The following is a 14,258-nucleotide window of genomic DNA, read 5'->3' as shown; positions in this document are numbered from 1 at the left end:
AAGTCTTGTCTCGGTTCATACGTTTATTCCGGGACAAATTTTACCCTCTGTCCCGTTATTTTTTTCCCGGAATTTTCTCGTCTCGTTTCGTCTGTCCCGGTTCATTTCGAGAAAATTATTTCGAGACGCAGGAGTCTAGTAAATATGCAAATTAAGGATTAATTAGTGCAAGAATTCGAACAAAAATTCTCTACCCAAAATTGTACAGATTGGTTTTAATTATACTCTAGAAATGAGTGTTGATGATAGGTGTTGGACTTGGTAACCATTTAATGATGTTCTTTCTTGGCGAATTTTTAATTTCAGAGCATAGAAGCCCTTCAATAAATGTTCATAAATAATGAAACATTATTATAACTAATGTGATCAAGCTGGTCACACATTATTACAAATTTTACCGTTTCTTTCATAGCTCACAAACTATTTCGTCCTTGCCTTACCACAGGTTGTTAGCATGATCTAGTAAAATTGTTAGTATATCTTTGCCGAGGACTTATACAAAAATATTTGGGTTTTATCAAGTAATGAACTTTTTCTAATTAATGAAAATAATTATAACAATCCATAGATTAAAACGTGTAATTAACTCGCCTTGTGCATTTCGCACATTTAATTACAATTCAAGGATTACGATAAAGCCTAAATAAAGTAGTCATACTACTCTGATCATTTGTCCAGAGGTCGATCGGTGTGTTTAGGATTACTTTTGAAGATCAACAAAGACTTTATACAATTCAATTAATAATACTTAATGCCTTCAGTTCGGTGTGTCACCTTTTATCATAGTTTATTTATAATCAAAAATCCATTAGTACATATATGGAAGTAGTCTTTCTGAAACAATAAATAACGCATTGCCTCTTGAATTCTAATTATCCAAACGTCTTGTTTCATGAGCCGCCTGATATAAATTTTTTCACTAAGGCCACTGGGCAATTAAATGATAATTTACTTAAATCAAGAATCACTGTATTTTTTGTTTTGAAATTATGACCTCAAATTTGTCATTCCTTCGTGGCTAGTGCCTGTGGTGAGGGTGTGGACATGATAAAAACATGATGAATGAGTTTGATGGAAATAAGATAGTATGATGAAAAATACGATAGTAGGACGGGAAGTACGATAGTCTGATGTAAGCTACGATATTATTTTGGAAAGTACGATAGTACCTATGCTACAAATTACGAAAGTATGATGGAAAACACGATAGTTTCATGTAAATACAATAGTGTGATGTAACTGCGAAAGACTGATTGAAAACACAATTGTATGACGAAAAATATGACAGCGTGGCGGAAAGTGCGATGTTATCATGGAAAATATGAGAGTATGATGGAAAATACGAGAATATGATGGAAAATACGATAGTATGATGGAAAATATGAGAGTATGATGGAAAATACGATAGTATGATGGAAAATATGAGAGTATGATGGAAAATACGATAGTATGATGGCAAATACAATAGTATGATGGAAAATACGAGATATACGATAGTGTGAAGATAAATACGATAGTATAAAGAGAAATACGATAGTGTGAAGATAAATATGATAGTATAAAGAGAAATACGATAATATAAAGAGAAATACGATAGTGTGAAGATGAATACGATAGTATACAGAGAAATACGATAGTATGATGATAAATAAGATAGTATGATGGAAAATACGATAGTGTAAAGAGAAATACGATAGTGTGATGATAAAAACGAAAGTATGAAGATAAATACGATAATATGATGATAAATACGATAGTATGAAGATAAATACGATAATATGATTATATATACGATAGTATAAAGAGAAATACGATAGTATGATTGAAATACGACAGTACGATAATAAATAGTATAGTAAGCTGTAAAATCGCAATAATACCTGATATGATCATTTCGCCGTTGCCATTGGTCCAGTAGTTGATAGACTTGGGGCTCGCCTCGGTGTGGCACTCTATCGTCAGCTCCTGCCCCACGTACGCCCCCTCCAGCTGGTGGGGGACCCACGTCATCGGGGGGACTGCGAGGGGGAAGGGGAAAATTGTTATTATTGTTATTATCATTATTATTATTAATATTATTGTTATTATTATTATTTTTATTATTATTATTATTATTAATACTATTATTATTATTATTATCATCATTATTATTATTATTATCATTATTATTTTTACTATTATTTTTATTATTACTTTGAGTTGAAATTCGTTAAATATGATATAGGGTTTTGTTTAATTCTTAAGTTCCAATCAGCCGTTGTGTTGAACCTGGGTAAAAAATCTGATAGGTTCAAGTTCAATTCTCAAGATCCATTCATACGTTGAGTTGAAATTCGTTGAATATTTGATAAGTTTTTGTTTATATCTTAAGATCCACTAATCCATTGAGTTGGAGCTGGTTAAAAAGTCTGATGGGTTAAAGTTTAAATTTCGAGATCCATTCATACCTTGAGTTGAAGTTCGTAAATATTTGATAGGTTCTTTTCTAAATCTTAAGTTTCACTCAGCCGTTGAGTTGAAGCTGATTATAAAATCTGACAGGTTCAAGTTTAAGTTCCGATATCCATTCATCCGATGTGTCTAACTTCGTTAAATGTTTGATAGGGGATTGTTTAATTCTTAAGTTCCACTAATCCGTTGAGTTGAAGCTGGCTTAAAAATCCGTTAGGTTTAGATTTAATTCCCAAGGTACATTCATACGTTGAGTTGAAGTTCGTTAAATATTTGATAGGTTCTTGTTTAATTCTTAAGATCCATTCATCCGTTGAGTTGAAGCTGGCTTAAAAAATCTGTTCGGTTCAAGTTTAATTCTCAAGGTCCATTCATACGTTGAATTAAAGTTTGTTGAATAATGATAGGTTTTTGTTTAATTCTCAAGTCCCACTCATCCGTTGAGTTGAAGCTGGATTAAAAATCTGATAGGTTCAAGTTCAAATTTCAAGATCCAGTCATACGATGTGTTGAAGCTGGTTAACCTTTTGGGTACGAATGCATTTTCCGTCATCAATTCTTTTCGTACAAGAAAACCTTGTACCGGAAGATGCCGTCAGGTAGCAATAGGTTAAACCATTTAATTTATTCATGTATGACTTTAAAATCCAAAGATCTATCACCGTGTTAACAGGAGTTTCGTAGCCCCGCCTGCGACATGGCAGAATTGACGCAGCTTGCTGGGGCTTAAATCCACGATTTACTGCTCATATCTAGTCACTACTTTGCCAACAATGTTTACAAACTGAAAAAAAACATGAAATAGATGCCAATGCGAGTTTTATTACAGCTGCCATAACACAACGAACAGGTATGTATTCTATGAAACATAATTGTTAAGTAGAATCAATATGTTACTGCCTTTTAATGATACGAAATGAAGTTTAGCTTTTAAATGCTTTTAGCTTATATATCAGTTACTTGTTAGTTTTTGATGTGTGCTTGCACGCTCAATGCAAAGGCCCGCTCTTTTCACGCACTGTGTGTCATTTTGTGAGCTTTAAAAAAATTTTATTTTAAAGTCTTTCGTTTCAGAAGTCGTCGTTCGTCCTGGAACGAATATTCGTCAATTTCCGTGAAATCACAGCATTAAATCCGTAAAAATTATGATCGGTATGTACTAAACGCGAGACACACGAGACACTGACTGTTGTTTACTGATCCAAAATAACATAACACATCAGTGTTCGAATCACTGCGAACACTGATTCGAATATTCACAGTGTAAGCTTGCCACTTACACTGTATAGATGCCACTCACACAGTATACAGGCCACTCACACTGTATACTGATCTTGCCACTTACACAGTACACAGGCCACTCACCCAGTACACAGGCAACTCACACAGTACACAGGCCACTCACACAGTACACAGGCCACTCACACAGTACACAGACCACTCACACAGCACACAGGTCACTCACACAGCACACAGGTCACTCACACAGTACACAGGTCACTCACACAGCACACAGGTCACTCACACAGTGCACAGGCCACTCACACAGTACACAGGCCACTCACACAGTACACAGACCACTCACAAAGCACACAGGTCACTCACACAGCACACAGGTCACTCACACAGCACACAGGTCACTCACACAGCACACAGGTCACTCACACAGCACACAGGTCACTCACACAGCACACAGGCCACTCACACAGTACACAGGTCACGCACACAGTACATGGACCACTCACACAGTACACAGACCACTCACAAAGCACACAGGTCACTCACACAGTACACAGGTCACTCACATTGTACACAGATCACTCACACAGCACACAGGTCACTCACACAGTACACAGGTCACTCACACAGCACACAGGTCACTCACACTGTATACTGACCACTCACACAGCACACAGGTCACTCACACAGCACACAGGTCACTCACACAGCACACAGGTCACTCACACTGTATACTGACCACTCACACAGCACACAGGTCACTCACACAGCACAAAGGTCACTCACACAGTACACAGATCACTCACACTGTATACTGTCCACTTACACAGCACACAGGCCACTCACACAGCACACAGGTCACTCACACNACGGTGAGAATGCGGTGAGAATACGGTGGGAAATTAAGGGTATTTCTGCAGCTCCTCGGTGGCCTCTGTGCCTGGTAATACGGTGAGAATACGGTGAGAATACGGTGAGAATGCGGTGAGAATACGGTGGGAAATTAAGGGTATTTCTGCAGCTCCTCGGTGGCCTCTGTGCCTGGTAATACGGTGAGAATACGGTGAGAATACGGTGAGAATGCGGTGAGAATACGGTGGGAAATTAAGGGTATTTCTGCAGCTCCTCGGTGGCCTCTGTGCCTGGTAATACGGTGAGAATACGGTGAGAATACGGTGAGAATGCGGTGAGAATACGGTGGGAAATTAAGGGTATTTCTGCAGCTCCTCGGTGGCCTCTGTGCCTGGTAATACGGTGAGAATACGGTGAGAATACGGTGAGAATGCGGTGAGAATACGGTGGGAAATTAAGGGTATTTCTGCAGCTCCTCGGTGGCCTCTGTGCCTGGTAATACGGTGAGAATACGGTGAGAATACGGTGAGAATGCGGTGAGAATACGGTGGGAAATTAAGGGTATTTCTGCAGCTCCTCGGTGGCCTCTGTGCCTGGTAATACGGTGAGAATACGGTGAGAATACGGTGAGAATGCGGTGAGAATACGGTGGGAAATTAAGGGTATTTCTGCAGCTCCTCGGTGGCCTCTGTGCCTGGTAATACGGTGAGAATACGGTGAGAATACGGTGAGAATGCGGTGAGAATACGGTGGGAAATTAAGGGTATTTCTGCAGCTCCTTGGTTGCCTCTGTGCCTGGTAATACGGTAAGAATACGGTGGAAATTTTAGGGTATTTCTGCAGGTCCTTGGTGGCCTCTTTGCCTGGTAATACGGTGAGAATACGGTGGGAAATTTAGGGTATTTCTGCAGCTCTTTGGTGGCTTCTGTGCCTGGTAATACGGTGAGAAAACGGTGGGAAAATAAGGGTACTTCTGCAGCTCCTTGGTGGCCTCTATGCCCGGTAATACGGTGAGAATACGGTGAGAATTTAGGGTATTTCTGCAGCTCCTTGGTGGCTTCTGTGCCTGGTAATACGGTGAGAATACGGTGGAAATTTAGGGTATTTCTGCAGCTCCTTGGTGGCCTCTGTGCCTGGTAATACGGTGAGAAAACGGTGAGAATACGGTGGGAAAATTAGGGTATTTCTGCAGCTCCTTGGTGGCCTCTGTGCCTGGTGATACGGCGAGAATACGGTGGGAAATATAGGGGTTTCTGCAGCTCCATGGTGGCCTCTGTGCCTGGTAATACGGTGGAAAATTTAGGGTATTTCTGCAGCTCCTCGGTGGCCTCTGTGCCTGGTAATACGGTAAGAATACGGTGGAGAATACTATATATGGGTATGATGAAAAATACTATATTTGGGTATGATAGAAAATACGATATAGGGGTATGATGAAAAATACTATATATGGGTATGATAGAAAATACGATATATGGGTATGATGGAATATACGATATATGGGTATGGTGGAAAATACGATGTATAGGTATGATGGAAAATACGATGTATAGGTATGATGGAAAATACGATGTATAGGTATGATGGAAAATACGATGTATGAGTATGATGGAAAATACGATGTATGTGTTTGATGGAAAATACGATGTATGGGTATGATGGAAAATACGATTTATAGGTACGATGAAAATTTTGATAAATAAATCTTATGCAAAGTGCTATAAGATTATAAAAAATACCCTATATCAGTATGAAATAAATAGTTGGCTGCTTCATCCCACTCACCTGGGTTCTCCGGCAGTGGGTGGAGTGGATTGCCGTCCTCCCGCCTCCAGGTGATGGTGGGGTGGGGGTGCCCTCTGGCCTTGCATTGAAGGGTGACGTCATCGCCCTCCCGCACCGTCAGATCTCCTGATGACTCGCGGTCCAGGATGTCAGGGGGAACTGAAATATAAGTCACGTCAACATATCCCTGGATATCAGGGGAAACTGAAATATAAAGTACGCCACAAGGTCCAGGATGTCAAGGGGAACTGAAATATAAGTTATGCCACCAGATCCAGGATGTCGGGGGGAACTGAAATATAAGTTACGCCACCAGATCCAGGATGTCGGGGGAACTGAAATATAAGTTACGCCTCCAGATCCAGGATGTCAGGGGGAACTGAAATATAAGTTACGCCACCAGGTCCAGGGGCCATACTTTCAAAACTGGGTAAGTGAACGTAAGTACTTACGCTCTATTTTCTTGTCTATGACTGGTGGATTTTGCTTGAAAAGCCGTCAATGATTGACTGACGAACTTACGATCTCTTAACTTTTTTTGAAAGTATAGGCCCAGGATGTCAGGGGGAACTGAAATATAAAGTACGCCACAAGGTCCAGGATGTCAGGGGGAACTGAAATATAAGTTACGCCCCAGATCCAGGATGTCAGGGGAACTGAAATATAAGTCACGCCACCAGATCCAGGATGTCAGGGGGAACTGAAATATAAGTTACGCCCCAGATCCAGGATGTCAGGGGGAACTGAAATATAAGTTACGCCCCAGATCCAGGATGTCAGGGGAACTGAAATATAAGTCACGCCACCAGATCCAGGATGTCAGGGGGAACTGAAATATAAGTTACGCCCCCAGATCCAGGATGTCAGGGGAACTGAAATATAAGTTACGCCGCCATACAATAGTTAAGGTAATGGATATGACTCTAAAAATATATTTTTAATCTGGTGAAGTAACTAGCATTCATATATTAAAATTATAACTTGCAGTAAAATAATCGAGATTTAGGTAATTCAAGGGAATAGTTAAATATTTGACACGCAAATAACTGTTATTAGTACTAACGTTTACGGCTCTATTTAAAGTTTGTAAAGCATTTGGTAGTACAGATCGGAGTTATTTTATAACTCAATTCATCACCCATAGAGGCAGGATATAATCTAGTTAGATGTATTTGCTATGAAATAAAGTTATTACCCCTAATTAACTCACCCACAACATCTAGGTATCCCTGACGGAACTTCAAAGTAATTAATCTAATTATTACACGTAATTAACTCACCAACAACATCTAGGTATCCCTGCCTGAACCTCATAGGATCCGTGTTGACTTGACACATGTAATATCCTCGATCCTTCTCCTGGACATTCTCTATCTTGAGGTGCCAGGACTTGTGATCGTCGTGTAGGAGCGATATCCTGGGGTTGCGGGTGATCACTTGCTTGTGGATGGTTAGGATAGTCTGCGTGTCGACCTGTACCCACGCAACCTGAGGGTAATAGAGTTGAACATTAATTAAATATATATCAAATAACGATAATGATAATAAGAGTATTTACTATGATAATAATAGCAAAAAGTGAATAATAATATTATTATAATTACTATTAATATAATTATTAATATTGTTAATGACAATTGTGAAAAAATAATATTAGAAAGTAAAATAGAAATGTAACAAAATCTATATGGATATTACCTCTGTCATCGAGTCACCAAATTTATTGATTGTTTATTTTAATTATCCAGAAACCTAAATAATTCAGAGGCAATTTTTCTTGCCGTGCTTTGTCGTGCTGAACCAATTATATCACTAATTATTTATTTTAAGTATTTTCACAAAATTTAGTAAACTTTAAAAATAATTTCACGTCCAAAAACCTCACGAGTCTCAGGTTGTCAATTGCTTCCATTTTGATTATATCAAAATAATAGTAATAATCAATCAGATGAAAACATTTTCATGTATCAGCTCATTGACATTCCGAAACAAACTCATAATTTTTCTTATGGCCCATGAGCACCTGACAATAAATCTATCATACAATGAAGAAATAAATTTTTCTTATCTCCCAAATTTCATTTTATTAGTTCTCTTAGCCCCTGATATAGTGAAAAAATTAATCAATACATTTTTGTTATCTGCCTATTTTCATTTTATCAGTTTTTTAACCACTGATATAGTGAAAAATGAATGAATACATTTTTCTTATCTTCCTATTTTCGTTTTATCAGTTCTTTTAACCAATGATATAGTGAAAAAATTCATAATTTTTCTTATGGTTCATGTGCAGCTGACAACAAATCCACCATTCAATGAATACCTAAATTTTTCGTATCTCCCTATTTTCATTTTATCACTTCTTTTAACCAATGATATAACGGAAAAAATTAATACTTTTTTTGCGGCCCACGTGCAGCTGGCAATAAATCCATCTTACAATGAATAAATGGAATTTTCTTACATCCCTATTTTCATTTTATCAGTTTTTTAACCACTGATTTAGTGAAAAAATTCATAATTTTTCCACTGGACCCAGCAGCTGAGCAGGTTTTGCGAGGCTCAGGTCGAGATTTCGAGGCCGAGTAGCGGTCGGCAAAATTTGATCAAGGGACCGATTTTTTGGCCAAAAAAACACAACTGACGGCACTACAAAAACGATCGATAGATATCTGATAAATGCGACCCCCTGCCCCCCCTTACCCTCCTTACTTCTCTCCACTCCCTCCACCGCACCCACCAATGCTGCTCCCTTCATTGCACTCCCTCCACCGCACCCACCAATGCTGCTCCCTTCACTCCACTCCCTCCACCGCCCCACCAATGCTGCTCCCTTCACTCCACTCCCTTCACCGCCCCCACCAATGCTGCTCCCTTCACTCCACTCCCTCCACCGCCCCCACCAATGCTGCTCCCTTTACTCCACTCCCTCCACCGCCCCACCAATGCTGCTCCCTTCACTCCACTCCCTTCACCGTAATTACAAACAATTCCAATTTTTTGGTTCAAAATAATAAAATGAGTGGGCTTTTAGTCACAACATTTTTTCAATTTTAGCCACATTTTTCTTCGTCGCCGAATTTTGCCTCCCTTCTCCTCATTCTCAAATTCAATTAATTGTTTTGTTCTTAATAAACATTGACATGTTATTGATAGCTGAATCATATATAAAATTCAGCAAGTACCTTACTTTATTTAAAATCTTACAACAGTAGAAAAGTCGACTAAAACAAAATTATATTGGGTAGCCAGCAGAGACAACTACATTATTATTCGTATAAAGACTAACACGGTACTTGGCCTGCGTTTCTATTTAAATGATACATTGAAGACAAATTTTCTAACAACCTGCGGAAAATAGCAATTCAACTAAAAAAATTCAATTCCAAAACAAAAATGCAGTGAAAATTGAACATTGGATCATATTTTTTTACTGTAAATTTCTTTTTGGAAGCCCAAAATTAAAACGTTTATAAGTCCCCAGTAACAACGAGCTAATAAAGTCCTCACAAAATCATAAGCAACAAAAGACAACCTCTCCACAAACGTCCAGATTCCACATTGTCAATAAAAATGAACGCCGAGTCGAGGTTACGAGAGAATTTCAGAAAAATTGTTCATATCGCAAAAAATATCGGGTAAATTATCACGGTTTCGGGGTAAAAAATTCGAGGCGTGTCAGCGAGCTGTTAACTTGAGAATCGCGCAGTTTTCTGGGAATTTGGGGTAAAAAATATCGTTGAGTTGACGCCAAAAAAATGGTCGGAGATTGGAGGAAACTTGGCCGATGTCGATGGCATTTGCGTTTAAAATTCACAGAAGATACCAACGAAAGATTTGTTAATTATCTAAGTTCTATGCAATTAATGTGCACTGGTTTTCCCTTTATTCGATGATATAGAGTTGCTATTTTTTTGTAATGACTTGTAAATGTTCCTATGTAATTTGAGAATTGGAGTTACGTTTGTTACTATAACTCATTATTCTCCGTTAACATGAAGAAATCATGTGTTCTTATTATGATAAATTTACGAGAAGTACAAATTTTAGAAATCATATTAAGTTAAATTATATTAAATATTCTCAATTAAAATTATCCAAGTACTAGAATCAAAACTACTATAATAAATAAGTAACGCACTATAAATAATTTTAATAAAGTGTGATTTTAAATCTTTCAGTAAATTATTCAGAACAAATAATCAGAATAACTGATCTTCATTTTGAAGTAATAAATTATTTGGCGTGAGATCTCGAATTAAATCGATATTGTATTTGTACGTATATTTTGATGCATTCAATGCTGGTTCAATCTGAGCCGTATCAATTCTGATTAATTATTCTCTTTACTTTATATCGCTTAATACAGTCTTTTGCGTCAATTATAATGACTATATTACCTCATTATATGACATGGATTTTTCGTATCCTAATTATTTTTAACTATTTTATTTAAAACTAAATTAAACTTTTTGATTGATTAAGTTTAAAATCGTTCGAAAAATTTGCCCTCAGTGGATTTGGATCACAAATCCGGCGGGCCAATCATTAAGGAATAATTGAAGGGGATTTAACAGCAGCGTAGAGATTCCAAGTGCCTGCCAATTATCAGACTCAAAACACTCGTTCAAAAATCCGCAATATTTACAGATTGTCCGAAATTTGTTCCGCAGAAATGTCGATGAATTTCAGATATTTTAAAAGTATTCTTTTTGACTGCATTAATGAAAGAACAGGAAGAGATGGTAAAAATGAAGAATTTATCGTAAATTCTAGAAAAATCGATTATCCAGATTGACAGAAAAATGTTTCGACTTTTTTGTGTCCACCTTTTATTGTTGAGATAATGTTGGGTACGAAAAAAAACAATAGAATTGAGACAAGAAGTGAAATATACCACATTTAAAATGTCGCTAATAGTATATTTTGATGCAACAAACGGTGCAGTGTTAGTTAAATACAGTGAAGTAAAAGTAGTTCTTCAGAATTACCGTAGTCAATAGTCACTTATATATCTTCATTGGAACAAATTCTAAGAAAAAAATAAATAACCTAAACACTTGCAGCAGAACGTCAACAATCTTTGTTGTGTTTACTAAAAATACAAAATATTTTTTTGCTCTAGCAATAGTGGTTTTTGTAATTTTTTTTATATCTAATGAAAAAAGGGCCCTAAATTCCTTAGGGTTCAATAGTTTAACCCCGCAAATTCTTCCTGTAAATATCAAATGTTTAAAGAAATTTATAGTTGCAAGTTTTTTCTTTCAAATTTGCAATAGGTATTCAAGAATTCTGGGGAATCGTATTTAAAGAAAATAAAGTTACAAATTCAAAGCAGACTAAAGAACACGAAAATTTTGCAAAAATTAATTGTTATAATTCCATATTTTTGTGCACTAGTCTAATTTAGTTAGTTAATACCAGTGAGTCATTTAAGTGTTCAGTTATTTCATTTAATTGAAAACTCAAGTAGTTTCATAGTAGCTCTATTATATAATTTAGGACTTTTTAATCACAAAAAGTATCATTTACTTGTTGAAGATTTATTTTGGATATTGAAAGTTTCCTGTACGAAATCTAAGGAATTAGCTAAGATTGTGAAACTACACAGAGCAGGCCACCGAGCGTCGTACAATGTCAGTCATAAATTCGGTGAAAACTTTCTAGCGCTGGCAATGCAATTCGTAAATTCAAGAGAGTCTTTCAGAACCTTGTAAAAGTCATTCATAAATTCAAGAGAGTTTTACAAACATCGCAATAATCATTCATGAATTCAAGAGTTTTCCAAATATTGCAAGTGTCGTTGATAAATTCAAGAGAGTCCTCCGAACATCGCAAGTGTCATTCATAAATACACGAGAATCTTCCAACCATCGCAAGTGTCATTCATTAATTCACGAACATCTTCCAAACATCACAAGTGTCATTCATAAATTCAAGAGAGTGTTCCGAACATCGTAAGTGTCATTCATAAATTCAAGAGAGTCTTGCAAACATGGCAAGTTTCATTCATAAATTCAAGAGAGTCTTCCAAACATCGCAAGTGTCCTTCATAAATTTAAGAGAGTCTTCCAAACAACGCAAGTGTCATTCATAAATTCAAGAGAGTGTTCCAAACATCGTAAGTGTCATTCATAAATTCAAGAGAGAGTCTTCTTCCAAACATCGCAAGTGTCATTCATAAATTCAAGAGAGTCTTCCAAACATCGCAAGTGTCATTCATAAATTCAAGACGGCTAATAAATCGTCTGGCCGGCCAGCTCGCGCGTGACCGGCATACAGCGAAGATGGCTGAGGTTAGGCAACAGGGGAAGGGAGAGAGATGGCAGTAAAGTATAAAATATTAACATAGCAGAGAAGAGAGAGATCAACTTCGGAACGAATATTAGTGTTATTGGGCTCTAGATGAAAAATAACACACACAGAGCGAAAGTATTTTGTAACCATGACTAATCGAAACAGAGAATGGGGAAATATTTCTCAAGTAATCATGAAATATTGAACAGAATCAACACACATCAAAAAAGTAGGAAATCTCACAAATGATACCAATCATTCATACGTCTTATTTCTTCATATATATGAAGTGAATGAAATTAGAATGAATGTTTTAGGATGTGTGAGTGTTTTACGAAATATTTCATATAAATTAACGTTTAAGGAAATCATCATTGAAAAAGTCATTCAGTTTTAATTGTGCAAAAACGATACTCTCTGCACGTTTGACTTCGCGCGACTAATTTCTTTCAACCATTGCGTCTTTTTGTTATAATAAACTGTACATGCGCTGACCTTAAGTTCAATATATTAAATGTAACAATAAATTCAAGGTGTAATAATGCATAACAATAAGTTCGCGCAAAATAGATTACTTAATTTACCTGTTCTACATAATACTGAATTTATTTGATTTAATTGCGTATCAAATAAATCATCGACCAACATAGATACTCAATATAATACATGATACTGGATTTATTTGATATAATTGCGTATCAAATAAATAATCGAGCAACATAGATAGATTATAGCGTGTATCAAATATATCATCGTGTATCAAATCTAGATAGATAGTGTATCAAATATACCATAGAGCAACATAGATTTCAATACCAACAATATACCATAGATTTACTGCAGTACCCTGTACTTGCAGTACATGGTACTGGATTTATTTGATACAATTTCGTATGAAATGAAATATCTAACTAAATAATAAGGCAAGAAATATAAGTCAGACCCCATCGTTCCCCAGGAGCTTCATTGCCAGAAAGTTTGCCGCCACGCGAGACCTGAAGATAAGTTATAGAAAACTTCGATGTGAAACATGACTCTTGCCCGCCCGGTTCTTATGGTTTTGATATAATTCCAAAGGTCTCATTAACTTTATTAAAAACTTCAGCCATAGAATAATTTCATTGTTTTTGTGAGGAAAAGGTTACGTAGCTCATGACTTGTCCAAAACAACTAATCAATTTTTTCAAAAGTTATCTCATCACAACATTTTTCAAAACTTTTCCGTAGATTTTTGTGAGATAAAGTTATATCTCTCTTGACTAATTTCAAACATCTATTACAATTTTTCTGAAAAAATTCCTTCATAAAAGTGTTATCCTAATGTTTTCAATTCAATTTTCACAAGGATAAAATGTCATGCCTCGTGGCTTTCCACTTATATGGTACGTTTTTTACTAATGTTGAACATTTCTGAGTTCGAATAAAATGGATACGAATCGGTACATAAATTGCGCGTCCTTATTCGTTTAAATTGAATAAGGATCAAGCGAGTTGAAATGAACCAAAAGTGGGATTAAGGTGAAAAAAAAGTGTATGGCCAGAAGGGACGTTACCAAAAAATCAATTTAAGGTTTTTGATAAAAATGAGTTATAAATTGAGAAAGATTTTTAATTTTTGACATATACCGCAATTT

The 14,258-nt window shown here is 36.6% G+C and overlaps 1 protein-coding gene across 1 annotated transcript in view; it reads right to left on the bottom strand.

The window, feature by feature from the left end:
* LOC108679704 (opioid-binding protein/cell adhesion molecule homolog) overlaps positions 1-14,258 on the bottom strand; it is a 35,861-nt gene that overhangs the window by 11,013 nt on the left and 10,590 nt on the right. Inside the window, exons 3-7 of the mRNA XM_047881810.1 lie at positions 7,608-7,815; positions 6,328-6,486; positions 5,416-5,473; positions 4,557-4,630; positions 1,881-2,018 (exon numbers count right to left, since the gene is read on the bottom strand). Coding sequence (XP_047737766.1) covers positions 1,881-2,018; positions 4,557-4,630; positions 5,416-5,473; positions 6,328-6,486; positions 7,608-7,815 — 637 coding nt within the window. The remainder of the gene's footprint in view (positions 1-1,880; positions 2,019-4,556; positions 4,631-5,415; positions 5,474-6,327; positions 6,487-7,607; positions 7,816-14,258) is intronic.

Source organism: Hyalella azteca, unplaced genomic scaffold, assembly GCF_000764305.2.
Source record: "Hyalella azteca isolate HAZT.00-mixed unplaced genomic scaffold, Hazt_2.0.2 contig8863, whole genome shotgun sequence".
Classification (NCBI taxonomy): Eukaryota; Metazoa; Arthropoda; class Malacostraca; order Amphipoda; family Hyalellidae; genus Hyalella; species Hyalella azteca.
The sequence above is the reverse complement of the archived record's forward strand: the minus strand, read 5'-3'. Positions and strand labels throughout refer to the sequence as shown.